The 15,628-nt window shown below is 36.0% G+C and overlaps 1 protein-coding gene and 1 long non-coding RNA gene across 3 annotated transcripts in view; one reads left to right on the forward strand and one right to left on the reverse strand.

Annotated features, from left to right (window-relative positions):
- Positions 1–15,628, forward strand: part of RAD21L1 (RAD21 cohesin complex component like 1) — a 31,015-nt gene that overhangs the window by 10,261 nt on the left and 5,126 nt on the right. The window contains exons 6-13 of one of the 2 annotated variants that reach the window (XM_045053789.1): positions 3,370–3,540; positions 4,983–5,078; positions 6,988–7,098; positions 8,668–8,894; positions 9,133–9,232; positions 10,080–10,204; positions 12,602–12,697; positions 15,000–15,077. In XM_045053789.1, the coding sequence (XP_044909724.1) occupies positions 3,370–3,540; positions 4,983–5,078; positions 6,988–7,098; positions 8,668–8,894; positions 9,133–9,232; positions 10,080–10,204; positions 12,602–12,697; positions 15,000–15,077 (1,004 nt within the window). The remainder of the gene's footprint in view (positions 1–3,369; positions 3,541–4,982; positions 5,079–6,987; positions 7,099–8,667; positions 8,895–9,132; positions 9,233–10,079; positions 10,205–12,601; positions 12,698–14,999; positions 15,078–15,628) is intronic. The other variant, XM_045053790.1, reaches the window with a different exon arrangement.
- LOC109498044 lies at positions 12,574–13,520 on the reverse strand. Its single transcript, XR_002154600.2, has 3 exons — positions 13,463–13,520; positions 13,219–13,300; positions 12,574–12,660 (listed from the first exon to the last, which is right to left on the reverse strand). It is a non-coding gene; the product is annotated as an uncharacterized LOC109498044 (long non-coding RNA).

The following is a 15,628-nucleotide window of genomic DNA, read 5'->3' on the forward strand; positions in this document are numbered from 1 at the left end:
TACTATATGTCATGTTCTATCATAGCATAGGCAGTACAAAGTTTGCAGAAGCACTTCCTGCCCACAAGGAGCTTCAGGCTGGGAGAGAGATATGCAAATAAACATATATATATATATATATATATATATATATATATATATATACACACACACACACATATAGTAATATATGTGTATAAATACATATATATTACATAATACACATATATTACATATAACCCTAACACTATATGTATATGTGTGTGTATATGTATATGTGTATATATATATATATGTGTGTGTGTGTGTGTGTGTGTGTGTATAGTGTTTTACGTGTGTGCTGTATATCATGCCTTCAAAGTATGAAAATTTCTCCAATATATGATGATATCAATTGTAAAATGAAAAAGTTTAGCATGGCTTGGGACTGAGGAGGAAATAACACATGCTAAATACATACTCATTGATTATGAAACAAACTGTTGAGTATATTTTATAATCAAGCTGTTCTTTTTATGGCATTTACCTCTGTCTTGAACCATTATATTATGTGCGTCCTGTATTGATCTGAAAACTCCATGAGGATAAAATCTGTGTCGTATTCATGTCTGGTTCTCTTATAGTGCCCGAAGCAGTGAGTGTAGAAGGGTGGCTTAACTCTGTGTTCCGTGGGGGAGGGTGGTCAAGCCAGTAATGCTTGAACTACATCTCCAACCTCCATTTTTCATCCTTACTCTTCTTCTGTGACTCTTCTGATCTACAGCTGTGTTCTTAAATGATCTGTGGTGCGGGACAAATTTTAGAATTTTTGTTTATTTCCAGTCTGTCATGGAATGATGCTTTTGTAAAATCCAGAAAAATTGAAAGTTTAAAAATCAAAATGTATGCTTCAATTTTTCTTATTAAATTCAACATATATAAAATTACTCTGTGAAATTGCTATCAAATCTTTTAAACATTTACCTCTAGTCTGTGTATTTACTCTATCATGGACAAGCACCAACCCACAGACCATATTTTGAGTAGCCTGGATCTCTCACTCTCTGTAATCCCAGGCCTTAAAATGTAATACATTGGCAAAGAGTTAATCATATTTCCTACTGCCAAGACACTCTTTACACATTTCCCTATAAACACTACTGCTGTTCTTTAGGCCTAAAACTTTAGGATCACTTTTTTTTTTTTTTTTTTTTTGAGAGAAAGAGACAGAGCATGAGCGGGGGAAGGGCAGAGAGAGAGAGAGAGAGAGACACAGAATCTGAAGCAGGCTCCAGGCTCCGAGCTGTCAGCACAGAGCCCGACGCAGGGCTCGAACTCACAAACTGTGAGATCATGACCTGAGCCAAAGTCGGACACTTAACCGACTGAGCCACCTAGGCGCCCCTAGGATCACTTTTAACTACACTTTCTGTAAGCTTTATACCAGTGCTGATTAACAACAACAACAACAAAATTGGACATGTCTCTTAGGTCTTCTATTTCTCTAGCCACCAGTATAGTTCACCAGTACTAAAGGCCTGGAGTAATACCCTCCTACACATCTCACAGTCTCTTCCCACATTTTATGCAGCTCTGCAAGAGCAATTGTCCTTAAATTCCATTTTTTTTTTCATATCGCATTCCTCTACTTAAATACCTTGGGTCCTTATGACTTATTTTAGACACCCTGCCTATCCTCAAGGGCCTCTATCAATTTATCACCTTCTGTATTTTATCAACTTTATTTGTTTTACTCTTGATACAGACTTTTTGCTCTAGTTAAGAAAATATATTACCAGCCAATAATTTAGTTGTTCTCAGCCTGTGTCTCCTACAATTCAAAAAGGGGGAAGAACATTTTCTCAGTGTACGAACAGATCTGAGTTTGCATCAGCTTTTTCTATTGCCTTGCTGTGTGATACTGGGCAAATCACCTAGCTTCTCTGAGACTTACTACCCTATTTGTAAAATTGAGATACTACTAGCAGCATCACAGAGTTATTTCCTTCATTCCCTCCTTCAGTTCTTTTCACCAATAGGTGATTTTTCTCTCTTTCAAAAACTAGCTCAAACCTAATGTCTTCTAAGAAATGTTTAATATTAATCCATCCTATTCTGAATTACAATGTAAGATTGAAAGCGATGATCATTTCTTTAATTTATTTGAATAATCTCAGGTTCTTGTGATGCTCAGTGCTCCGAATATAGTGTCTGTTCAAAAATGTTATTATCTTATTGACCAAGGCTAGTTTTTCTTTTGAGAGCTTTCAAGCTGCTCCTGGAAGATATGAACATAGTTTTAGTTTACTTTTGTTTTTGATTTTTTAGCCTTTTCTGTTGAGCAAATCTTTAATCCAGTACAATGAAGCTTGCCTTTTTCAACTCTTCCTTTCTACAAGATAAAAGCCTATAGAAGAATTTTAATATAAGTGATACTGCATGATTTTGTTTACTAACTAGCACTAACATGGGTTGTGAGAAAGGGAGGAGAACGACAACCTCTGTCTGATCTCTGGGGTTTCAGACTCCTGGACCTAGAGATTCAAACCCATGGAAGGGAAAGAACATTAAGAATATACATGTGCTGACAACCAATCTGGAAACAAGTCAGTTGGAAGCCGGGAGTTCATTCTACCTGCTACTGTCAGTGTCTTAAGAGTTTGCTCTCATAAGTCTCCATTTTGCAAAATATTTTACCAGTGTAAGTTTTAACTATCACTGTCTCCGCTGGGTTCAGATACTGGCTTTGTCATTTATTAGGGTATGACTGTGTGCAAATTATAAAACCTTTCTATGGACATGTTCTCTTGTCTAAATGTAGGATTATAATAGTATCTTCTATTACGTAATATAATGCACATAATAAGTACTCGGTTAATGTTAGCTGATTGGGTTTTGTCTTTTTTATCACTGTATCTCTAATACCTAGCAGATTGCCTAATACCCATTCATTAAATACTTATTGAATGAATGTTGTAAACCCATTATTTAATATTTTATCTACCTTTCCATTCCCAAGAAGGCAGATGTGCTCCTTATTTTCCAAATCCCCACTGTGGATAAACAATGCAAGCAATTGTACTTGAAATAATATGAAATAATACTTGATCAAGCAGGACATGACTATCTGAAGTAGAAGAAATCATTCTGGGTAATTATTAAACTGAACCACAACTAAAGACTCTATCCTAATGTTTTTTCCCTATTGTTTTGGGAAAAGCGTTAGACTAGAAATCCAGCCTCTACTGATTAACTGAATGACTTCAGTTGACTATGCAAATAAGTTTAGCTCTCATTTTTCTTATCTGTAAAATGGGATGGTCTGTACAAGAAGATATCTGAATTTCCATCTAACCCTAAAACTCTATGTTTCTATGGCTAACTCAGTATTAATGATATGTATTTATTTAGGGGAGGAATCTGAAATTCTCAGAAGACGTAGCTTTTTTGATGACAACATATTGCTGGATTCCAGTGGTCCTTTAGTTGAACATAGTTCCGAAAGCCTCATTGGAGAAAAATCTCTGTTCTATGACAGTGGAGATGGATTTGGAGATGAAGGGGCTGCAGGAGAGATGATTGGTATGTTGTCTGGTTATACAGAAATTGGATATTAAAAAAAGAAATTGGATATTTATTTCAGTCATGCTAAGAATGTATTAATAGGCTTATTATATTAAACTAAAATGTCAGGTATGCCCCGTGTCATATAAATCAGTGCATTTTTTAGAAGCTTATTTATTTAGGGGCACTTGGGTGGCTCAGTTGGATAAGCATCAGACTTCAGCTCAGGTCATGATCTCGCGGTTTGTGGGTTCAAGCTCCGTGTCAGGCTCTGTGCTGACAGCTCAGAGCCTGGATCCTGCTTCGGATTCTGTGTCTCCCTTTCTCTCTCACTCTGCCCTTCTCCTCCTCATACTCTTCCTCTCTCTGTCTCTGTCTCTCAAAAATAAATAAACATTTAAAAAAATAAAGTATTTATTTTGAGAGAGAGAGAGAGCACACGCGTGCACGTGCAAGAGGGTCACGGGCAGAGAGAGAGAGAGAGAGAGAGAGAGAATCCCAAATAGGTTCCACATTGCCAGCACAGAGCCTGATGTGGGGCTCTATTCCGTGAACCGTGAGATTATGACCCAAGCTGAAATCAACCAACTGAGCCACCCAAGGGCCCCTAAATAAATACTTTTTTTTTTTTTTAGTCAATACATTTTTTACATACATTTCAAAGTCTGTGGTGTATTTAAACATTTAGGCTAGATCTAAGTAAATAGGCATCTATTTAAACACATTTTCCCTAAAGGTTATAAAATACTACTTGTTTTTATTTTTACAAATTCTTAATTTTTAGAGGGGAAGGAATGAAGTTAGTATATTTCCTCACAAGATATATTAGACCGTATATTGGAATCATTGTTTCCCTTAAGAGAAACAGAGAAATTGTGAAACAGCTATTCTAAGGATCTGTCCAACATTTTATATTGCAATTTTATATTTATATCATGATGTTACTATAAAAGAATCATAGAAATGGAGTAGGCAAAAACTGGGAAATCCGAATACACATACCTGTATTTTAAAGATAGTGATGGTTATATAACAAGTCTTTTTTAGATTCTCTAGTTTACTTTAAAGGACTGGTTGTGGCAAACTTTTTGAAATTTCAAAATTATGAAAAAATTGTGGTTCTACCTTAGGTATCTACCAAAGAAGTTTGAAAGCTTTCACTTCTTGATTTGGAGTTTAAATATGGCTTTGTAACAAGATTACTATCACAGTATTAGTTTAGTAAATATCTCCTGAAATTAAACATCTATTTAATAAGGGAAAGGAAATAAAATATATAAAGTTCTATATTATCCTGCATGAAATATGATAGTCTATGTAGCCAATCAAATCTACTTAAGTAAGGTTGATTCATTTTTGTATCTGTTTATAATCTTTATATACAATAATGTCAATTAAACGTTTAGTGAAAAAATGACAGATTCAATTCTGTGACAGAAGTATTTATTGTGTTTTTCAAGACAATCTATTGCAAGATGACCAAAATATCCTGTTAGAAGACATGCATTTGAACAGAGAAATTTCCCTGCCTCCTGAGCCTCCTGATACTATAGTGGGTATGATGAAATTATCTTTTGTGTAGAAAGTGAACAGATAGTGATGTGCAAATTAAACCTTACAACTTGCTCGGTTTAAGTAGCAATATAATATAGTGAAAAATAATAAAGAATGTTGTCCCTCAAACTCTTTTGAGTCTGACTGTGGACAATATGGAATAGGAAACTAGGTTCCGAGAAAGGTACAACAGTGGTATTTAACCAGGATTGGGTTTATTTGATATGAGAGCACATCTAAATACTCTGGCAAAATACTATGCCTTTGAGAGGGCACCTTTTGAGATGAGCACTGGGTGTTGTATGGAAACCAATTTGTCAATAAATTTCATAAAAAAATAAAATAAAAAAAATAAAAATAAAATAAAACTTTCCATTTAATATAATTTTAATCAGTCAAAAAAATAAAAAAAAAACTTTCCATTTAATATAATTTTAATCAGTCAAAAAAAAACTTTTAAGCCAATTTTTTAGGACAGTACATATGCAAAGTAATTACGTTAACTGTAAATATTTAAAATGTTGTTTTATTATTTTTCCTGTTCTTTAATATTTGCAAATGCAAAATTTAACAAAGCTCTTACAGCAACTCTTCAGTACTGAGAAACTGTTGATCGGCATAAATACAAGTTGTATACAGCTATTAAAAATTATTCCCAAAGCAAAACAGATAAATAAATTTTTGATAAATGGCAAACTATTTGTAATTTCACTTTTGCTGACAGGGTTTCAATATTTCAACATTTAAAAAGGTTTCTTAATGCACGACAAGTCCACTGTATTTTCGGTAAAACAGAATTTGGTTATTTTCGCTAAATGATGTGCAGATGATTTTTCTAGCTGGCATAAACAATTAAAAAGTCAGTAATGACTAACAAAATAATATTATTTCCAACCACTTCGATAAACTATGTTTGTAAAAAGTACGTAACCAAGATTAAAATATTTTATTGTAAAATAAAAAAAAAATACTATGCCTTTGAGTCATTAAAATAATATGTGTTACATGTTAGAAACATCATTAATATTTGACATTGCTATGATTATTAATTATTAATATTAATACCATATTGACATTAATATAACTGGACAATCTGTATACAATTTGAGAGAAATTACAAATGTGGGGATATTTTCTACTTGAAATTCATGTGAAGGTACCTCAGATCATTTGAAGTATTTTTGTATGATTTTTCTTAAGAATTGAAAGTACAAATAGCCCCATTTTGATTCCTCATTCTTTCTTATGTTACATTTCCTTCCTAACACATAGTAGAAATTTAAAATGTGAAAAAGAGAGATGACACAAATTTATTTATGGTCCTTTATGGGTCAACTAATAATTAAGTATTAACAGAATACAAATTAAAAAAATTTTTTTTAACATTTATTTACTTTTGAGACAGACAGAGCATGAGCGGGGGAGGGGCAGAGAGAGAGAGACAGAGACAGAATATGAAGCAGGCTCCAGGCTCTGAGCTGCCAGCACAGAGCCTGATGCAGGGCTTGAACCCACAGACTGCAAGATCATGAGCTGAGCCGAAATCGGTTGCTTAACCAACTGAGCTACCCAGTCACCCCCAGAATACAAATTTTTTTTAGCAGACACAATCAAATTTATGTCAGTCATTTACTGTGGTTGCTACCACTGTTTCTACTAAGTCCAGCCTTAGATGTCACATGTGCAGAAGAAGGTGACGATGCATGACTCACCTAGACACTGGGCCCCAGACCATATAATCTCTGTGTCTCTTCAACACTCTTAAGCACATGATTCTAAAAATCAGTTTTGGCTCCAGTTAGCAATGTAAATCTTCAATTAGTTTATCTTTTGCTTTCATTCTCATATAAGCATCTAGATTAAACATAACTGTTATTTTTCTAATAATTCTTTTTATGGTGATGTTATTAGTAGAACCAGATAATTCAGAGTGTATCTGTCTACCTGAAAATGAAAAAATGGATGAAATCACATTATCAAATGAAGAACATGGATTTACCCTTGACCCAATTGATGTTTCAGGTCAGCGTCATTCATGGTTTTGTTTTTTATTTTTGTTACGCTACTATCTTATTTACTGTGAGATAATCTGTGAAATATTATAGGAAGTAGCCAACCTAGTAATAACATTTGCAATACAATAGGGAAAGGGTAGGGAAAGAGTGTGGAGGAAATTTGAGGTAATTCTTTCATTATAGTCAGTCCTGGTCAAACCATACACCCAGTTTGGGAAATTGGAAAATATAAAACTCAGTTCAATGCCAGTAGTTATTGAACCATTACTCTCTGTTGGGCACAGGAGTTAAGAAGACATAGTACCTGATTTTTTTGTTTTTTTTTAATGTTTATTTATTTATTTTGAGAGAGAGAGAGAGAGAGAGAGAGAGAGAGAGAGAGCATGCAAGCCAGGAAGGGGCACAGAGAGAGGGAGAGAGAATCCCAAGCAGGCACCACAGTGTCAGCGTAGAGCCCAATGAGGGGCTTGAATTCACAAACCATGAGATCATGACCTGAACTGAAATCAAAGCATCGGATGCTCAATGACTGAGCCACCCAGGTACCAACAATAGTACCTGCTTTTAAGAAGCTTGTAGTCTGATTGGAAAGATAAATAAACATGCACATGCATATAAAATAAGGCAGAATAAAAGGATCAGAAGAGAGGTCTGTGCCCTCTAACATTTAACCTGAAGCATATTTTTAGGAATAAAAAATAAATATGAATATAATATATAACTTGACCTTGTAAGAACATCCTGGTTTCAAGTAGTATAATTGATATGAATTTCAGTTATAAACTCAGGCATGCAAGGAATAAAGCATTCAAGTTTTTTTATTTACCACATTCAACTCGGAGCCTCTATCCCACTGGGTTGGCAAAAGTTTCAATCTGTATAGCTCCCCTATCTATCCTAAGCCATGTGGTATCAAAATTTGGGAGTGTGGCAGGTGGAAGGGAAACTTTGGTCATCAACCACAACAGTTTGTGGTATCTACTGTCTCAGCCCATATAGCCTCTGGGGTCATCACACAACCAGCCCTTCTGGGATCTTATCATGTTCCCAGGATTTTACTAAGGCACGTTAGCAAGCAGGTTACTGTTCCTTCTGGCTCCATCTGATCTCAGATCTTCATCCATTCTGGGAAACCTAACCCTCCCCTTTTGCATACTTGGAATTTGTGTATGAATTTCAGTGGAGGAGGGAAAAATATACTTGACAAATACAAATTGATGTTTCAGAATATCCTGTTATATAGATATCTTAGGGAACTTCAAAATTGAGCAACTTCCCTCCCATTATGTTGTCTGCTCCACATTTCCTGAGTTAATCTACCTGGTAGGTCAACAGAGTCCCTCCTAAGCACTTTGAAGGAACACGTTATAAACTGCATCAACTATTGGCTGCTCAGATACTCTAGCTGTGCAAAAGTCTCATGAAGCATAATTTTCAGTAGAGAGAAAGGGATATTCTTCCCATGGCAACTCTGTAGGTTGCATTGTGGTAGACATTTCTTAGGTATGCAGTGTCTAGAATATCATTTTACAAAGCTGTACAACCAATCCCATTTGTGTCTATTTCTTATATTTAGACCTTGCTGAGAAAAGAAAAGGCAAAAAGAGGAAATTGCTCATAGATCCAGTCAAGGAGATCAGTAGCAAAATTATGCATAAACAGCTTACTTCCTTTACGGACACACTCATGGTTTTGGAACTTGCACCTCCTACCCGAAGACTGATGATGTGGAAGAAGAAGGGAGGAGTGGACATACTTCTGTCAAGTCCTGCCCAGGATATGACTCATGCAGAACTGAAAATGGTAATAGTTTCCATCTTTTTACATAGTTGCAGTGCTTGGTTATAAATAAATAAATGCATATTTACGTTCATGTATACAACAGAATATAAACTGGTGAAAAATACTCCCTTACTTTTGAATTAATTTGCTTGATGCGTGTGCCTGAATTATAGTTTCCACTTTTTAGCATATGTGCTTGTATTTTATTGAATTGCTTTGCTTGTACAAAAGCAAGTAATAGGAGTGTATATTTTTACAGTTGTTTACAAAGTGCTTTCTGTCCTCTGGCTTTAAACTTGGAAGGAAATTGATACAGAAGGAATCAGTAAGGGAAGAAGTGGGAAATGAAAACATAATAGGTGAGACATCCTAACTGTTGGTGTTGAGGGGATTGTTATAGAAACAAAAATGTCATTTTATATTTCAAAATGAAGATGGGATCCAATTCCATATTCCCAAGTATAAATGCTATCTCTAGAAGAATATTTCAGCTTAAGAGAAATTGTTACATCAGCCTTGCCTTTTTTCTTTGCAGATTAATTTTTGTTCAACAAGTACACTAAAAAGATGAAGTATATATACTATGTGGATTCCTCCTAATCTCACTCCTTCCTACCTCCCTCATCCCTACAGGCAGTACTCACAAAACTTCAACAGATAAAATTATTTTATCTTGTAGGATAGTGTTTCACTTTAAGACAACTAAAAGGAAAAGTCACCTAGTGATAAGAATAGCATTTCAACAGTACAATGAATCTGAGATGTAGAAATTTCCATCCACCCAGAAGCTACTTGGAGTATTGATAATTGCTGATTATTATTGTGACTATTATAAAGGAATAATAAAACCAACTTATGTAATAAGTGAATCTCTGCTTCGTGATCACCTGTCCTGAAGGCATTAAAATCTGCCACACAATACACCAAGATGGGCTTGAACTATCCATGTTATCTTGTGAGTGCCTGTTTGGGAGTGAGTGTGGAGGAGACAGTAGGTGGACCATGGGGAGGGAGGTGATAAGAAGCAGACAAGGGACAAGGGAAGATAAACATGTGAGACTTGGGAAACTATAAGAAAGTTTGTGTACACTTTGCTTAAATTCTTAGATTCCAAGTTTTCTGTCAGAAGTTTTCTTTTGTAACAACCATATCCCAATTTAAGTTTGAAAGATAGTTTGGTGAAATCTTCTCTACTTACTAATTCAGAGACCTCCGTGATGGAAGAGCCAAATTCTCGGCAAGACTTAAGTCAACCCAAAACTTGGAAGGATGTGATCAATGGACCGAAGTGTAGCTCTCATGAGGATACCAATAAAAATATTAATTCTGAGGTAAGTTAACCAAAGAGAATCATAAAAGCATTATTTTTCTGACACAGATACAGTGAAGGAAACTTGAGACTCTGACACGTCTTCTTACATTTATAGTTTATATTTAGTCTTATGTTAGTCCATAATTTGTTTGGTAAGGGGCAGTGGTATGTAAAGCATGATTTTCATCTGTAGAACAGTATTTTCTAGAAGTTTAAGAGAGTAAATAAGAAGATAGTAGTTTCATGCTGAAATAATTTGCATGGTAATCAAATAAGTGATTGTACTTGAATCCAGTTATATCCTGAAAATCCTCTTAGGCCCTACATTCAGTATATCATGGAATGTTTTTAGGACTCTAGACAATACACCCATGTTTTGTTTCTGATCAGAAAGTCACTCTTCCCACCTCTAAGAATATGTTTTAGACCTATAATTACCTTAGCCTTGAATCCAAGAGACTATCTGAAGATCCATGACCAAAGAAAAATTTTTTAAAAATTTTATTTGAAGACATAATTTTTATTCAAAAATCGTTATTTAAAAACATAGTTGGAAACAGTGTGCTTTAAAATATTTTTCCTGGGGCTCCTGGGTGGCTCAGTCGGTTAAGCGGCCGACTTTGGCTCAGGTCATGATCTCGCGGTCCGTGAGTTTGAGCCCCGCGTCGGGCTCTGTGCTGACAGCTCGGAGCCTGGAGCCTGTTTCAGATTCTGTGTTTCCCTCTCTCTGACCCTCCCCCGTTCATGCTCTGTCTCTCTCTGTGTCAAAAATAAATAAACATTAAAAAAATTTTTTTTAAATATATTTTTCCTATTGTCACTTTAGTGATTGTACAGATATAGCCACACCAGATAAAAAGAAACCAGTGCTCTTCTGGTTTGCTCCATCATCACTGCATTTTGATAACCACTCAGGGAATTCAAAGTCAGTCCACATTGAAACTGAATGCTCTTGGAAGGAAAGACAATTTCACAACGCACTAACACAGAATGTATTTTGCTAAATACTTGATAGTATACTAGATATTGAATTATTAGGTTGCCAATATCTTCCTTATTTGGGCTCAGGCATTTCTTAGAGTGCACCTACTGAAAATTATGATCAGGCAAGCTTGTTTAGTTCATGATTTTTTAACATATTAACAAAACAGATTTTTCCCTCATGCTTGAAGAGATTGATGTATGAGTTCTCTTGAACCATTTAGCTCCTCTGCCCTAACTTATGCTTTAGCCTTCAATTCCATTCTTATTCTGCTTCCAAAAACGGTGAACAGATGTGAAATACAGTCAGGAATGGGAGCACATTGACAGGACAGAAAAGTATTGATTCTGATTAGTCATTTTCAAATCTTTATAAAGCATTTTTTATGTAAAGTAACTGCAAAATTGAGAGTCTAAAATGTAGAATATTCATAGAGATTAAAAGGGAAAAGACATAAGTCTCCACAAACATGCATGTTAAAGAATAAAATGCAACTCCTGATACTCACTAAACATTCTGAAAGCTGCAATGAAAAATCAAGGAAGCTTTGTTGAAGGAAGCTCCTACCTGAAGACTGGTTAAAGATGAAAACGGGGCCCAACAGCTTCTATAGCAATGAAAAAAGGAGATGATAAGGAATGGAGAATTTCTGGCTCTCTCTTTTTCCTTCTTCTCTGTGCCTTTGCTCCTCTTTCAGAGGACATAGTTTTCCTTCCCTTTTGCCAGCGACAGCTCCAGCAGTGGTGGCAAGAATCGTGTCATGGCCCTAGGTAGAGATGTTAATATCACTTCCCCCATTTTCACCCCCTGTGCTTACAGTGCGTCTTCCTCTGCCACCTGGTACTGGCATGAGGATAGAGGCAGGGGCTGGGGCTGGACAAAATGCTTCAAAGGAAAGTGGTCTCAGCCACTCAGCCAAAAATATGTTTGATGTGGGGTCTGCAGTGGTGGAGAAAACGGGGCTAGAAAAGATAGGCAACAAAGAGGGCAGGAATGTGCCAGTTCTTCATCTGTGGGAGGCTTATGGAGAACAGGGGCTGCCTACCTGGGATATTTCAGGAATAATATTTTGCGAATGCAGGTGGTATTTTAAACTAGTTTCAGAGGGGTGCCTGGGTGGCGCAGCTGGTTAAACGTCCAACTCTTGATCTCCGCTCAGGTCATCATCTCACATTTCGTAAGTTTGAGCCCCGCTTTTGGCTGTGCGCTGATGGCACAGAGCCTGCTTGGGATTCTGTCTCTCCTTCTCTCTGCCCCTCTGCTGCTTGTGCTCTACCTCTCAAAATAAATAAATAAAATTTAAAATAAATAAATAAATAAATCAGTTTTAGAAATGAGCATTCATGTGATGAAAGCATTTAGCAAAATAAAATTGTTCCTATGAAAACTACTACTACTGTGATGACCTACCTGTATTTCCCTAATTTGCTTTAGGAGGATGTTGTTGAAGTGGTATCTTCAGCTACTGAGGAATCTTCCTTAACGAATGCCGTCTTAGCACAAGAAATTGAAAATAGTCCAGTTGAATTGGTAAATATATTCATAGTCTTGAAAATTTTCTTAAAAACTTTGTTCTTAAATAGTTAACACTTTATTTACCTAAAACTTGATTTTAGAGCGATCATGTTGCTTTCTAGAATTATTTAGTGATCTCAACAAAGAGATGTGTCAGTAGTTTGATAAAACATACTCAGAATTGCTTTGACCTTTTTTCTTTCTTTAATTTATTTTGAAACTTCAAATAATTTTAAGTAAAACTATGGGATTTTTATATTATCAAAGGTAGTCATAGGTTAAAAATATTGAGAATCACTGTTGAGTTATTCTTGTAACAGCTTTAAAGAAACAGAGCTATATTAGAGGTACATCCTATGGCATTTGAAATTTTACTTCATTTACGAATAAAAAAACAAAAAACAAAACAATTTTTATCCAAAACATTATATGGCTCAAGGCCTATACTGTCCGAGATTTTTAGAGATCAGAAAGAGAAAATGGTCTGCTCAAAGGGTCACAATTAAATAGCAAAGCGAGAAGTAACATGGACTTACCTGACTTCATGTGTATTACTGTCTTCTTTCTCTAGTCCTTGTACCACAGTGCTGAAGGCATTTTTAAGATTGTAATGAATTCCTATTAAATAATATCAAAATAGCTATTAATGCCATAAATAAGTTGTTCTTAACTAAATAATCTTTATAATGAGTTCCGAGACTATTAGATTGTTTTTTCATATGTGGAGAACACTGCATTCTCTGGATAATCTAAGACGGGAAAGATACCTGAATTTTCTACCTGAAATATCCAAACAGCTAAGCCAGAAGAGGGTTGGTTAATTTTCGCCTTTCTCTTTGCTTCTGTAGACACAGGTTATTTTCATACATGGTCAAGCAAACCACAACACAGCACAAGTTCAGCTGTTTTTAATAATCCACTGGGCTTTCCACACAATGGATTCAGCTGTAGGGTGTCCAGATAGATCAAGTAGACAGGCTTCAGCAAAGCGCATAGACTATTTTTTCTGAGCCTTTTCCTGGTTAGTTTAGTTGTGCGATATAGGTGAAGCTGCAATCTCATGGATCTTTACCAAAGAGTTGGGCCACTGCTTTTTATATATGAAAAACAGCATTTGTGTATTTAACAATATAATAAACGTTAGCAATTGGGTGAATTCATTTATCCCAGGACAGACCAGAAAGAAATAAAAATAAATTGTACCTGGAGAGATTCGGAAAACTCTTCAGAATGAAGTGACCATATTTTCAGATCACCCCTTTTGGAGCATAAGAAAGGATGCTATATAATCAGGACCAGGAAGCCGGCATAGCTAGTAGAAATGAGGACTCACCGGTCCCCTTAGCTTTAGGTGATTTAAAATACTATCCAGAATATTCTGGAACTTTCTGAAATCATCTTGGAGTCTGTGAAATTGAAAACACTGTGGGAAGTGTCTTGGCTTCAAAGGTACACATGAAGGCTTGACAAACATTGCACCTCTGATAAGGATGACACAGAAGGTATTGGGTTGCATGGTCAGAGCTAGCCTGGGAAAAATTATAAAGTAGTTCAGATTTGTGCCACCTTCGTCCCTGCCACCCCCCGCTCCTGCACTTTGTAGGCTTGCTCTTTTGTCAGATTCATCAGCACCTTTCCTATGCCCAATTCTGTTCCTAGCTCATAAAGTGTTAGGTGATAAGAGCTTAGAATGAGTTCCTGTGAAGGGATTTCAACTTGACTGTTTTTAAATATTGAGGTGTTTCTGAAGGTGGCTAAGCTTTAAAGCCTGAAAAGAACTAATCTATTCAGATAATATGATAGGAAGTGGGTTGATCTCTTTTGGACAGGTTACCCTTGAAATCCAAAAGGTTCTAACCCAATTGTACACAAATTGCTAAACATCATTTATTACTTAGAGCTTCTGTATCACCAGGGAAGTTCACATAAAGGCCTTTACAATGCAGTTTTTCTATAGCTTTATGTTTACCCTGTCAACTCAGTTCAAATTGACCAGAGAGCTGGGATAGTCCTAACCAAGTCATGGCTGACTTAACTTTTGGAAGTAAGATCACAGTGCCCTGGTATGCATTACCAGTAAAGACTGCAGAATCTCCTACTCTGGAGCCCCTCATCACCTAGGCAGCATAGATATAATCCTACAAAGACTGATCTAAAGCTGTATGTTTCCTATTCTATTGTCAGACTATAAGCTCCTTTATTTAGCAGGACCCAGTGTTATGGTTGGGTTTCTTGTAGCAGCTAACACTGTGCTTAGCAAATAGTAGCATTCAGTAAAATTTGTTTCATTGAGGTATTTTATTATTCATTCAAACAGGAGTCATTGGGGAATCAACAAAATTTTGAGGCAGAGAGGTGGAATGGAAGAATTCTTAAGATGTTAAATAGCTTGCAGGTAAGATGATAGGGTTTGTCAATCCTATTTTTTTTTTTCAAAATAAATAAAATGTTGACTTCAATCTTCTAGACATTAATAAAAATGAAATCATTTTTGAAGTGCCTGGGTGGCTCAGTCAGTTAAGTGTCCGACTCTGGGTTTTGGCTCAGGTCATGATCTCACAGTTCGTGAATTCAAGCCCCTCCGTCGGGCATGCAGGCATGCTGCCAGTGTGGAGCCTGCTTGGGATTCTCTCTCTCCCTCTCACTCTCTGCCCCTCCCTGAATTGCATGTGCTATCTCTGTCTCTGTCTCTCTCTCTCTCTCTCTCTCTCTCTCTCAATAAATAAACTTAAAAAAATCATTTTCATTATTTTTTTGTTGAGACCAAATTCCACTAGAATGAAATGATTTTGAGCAGTATACCCAGGGCTAACTATGAGAGTTTGCTTTTGGTGCCTGCATATTCTAAGCAACTTCTTACCTATAATCAGACCTCTAGACATCTAGTGTATTTCCCGTTCTTGGGTTTAGGAGGCTATCAACCAATTCTCTATATGGAACTAAGTT

The sequence above is a fragment of the Felis catus genome, chromosome A3, assembly GCF_018350175.1.
Source record: "Felis catus isolate Fca126 chromosome A3, F.catus_Fca126_mat1.0, whole genome shotgun sequence".
In the NCBI taxonomy this organism is placed as follows: domain Eukaryota; kingdom Metazoa; phylum Chordata; class Mammalia; order Carnivora; family Felidae; genus Felis; species Felis catus.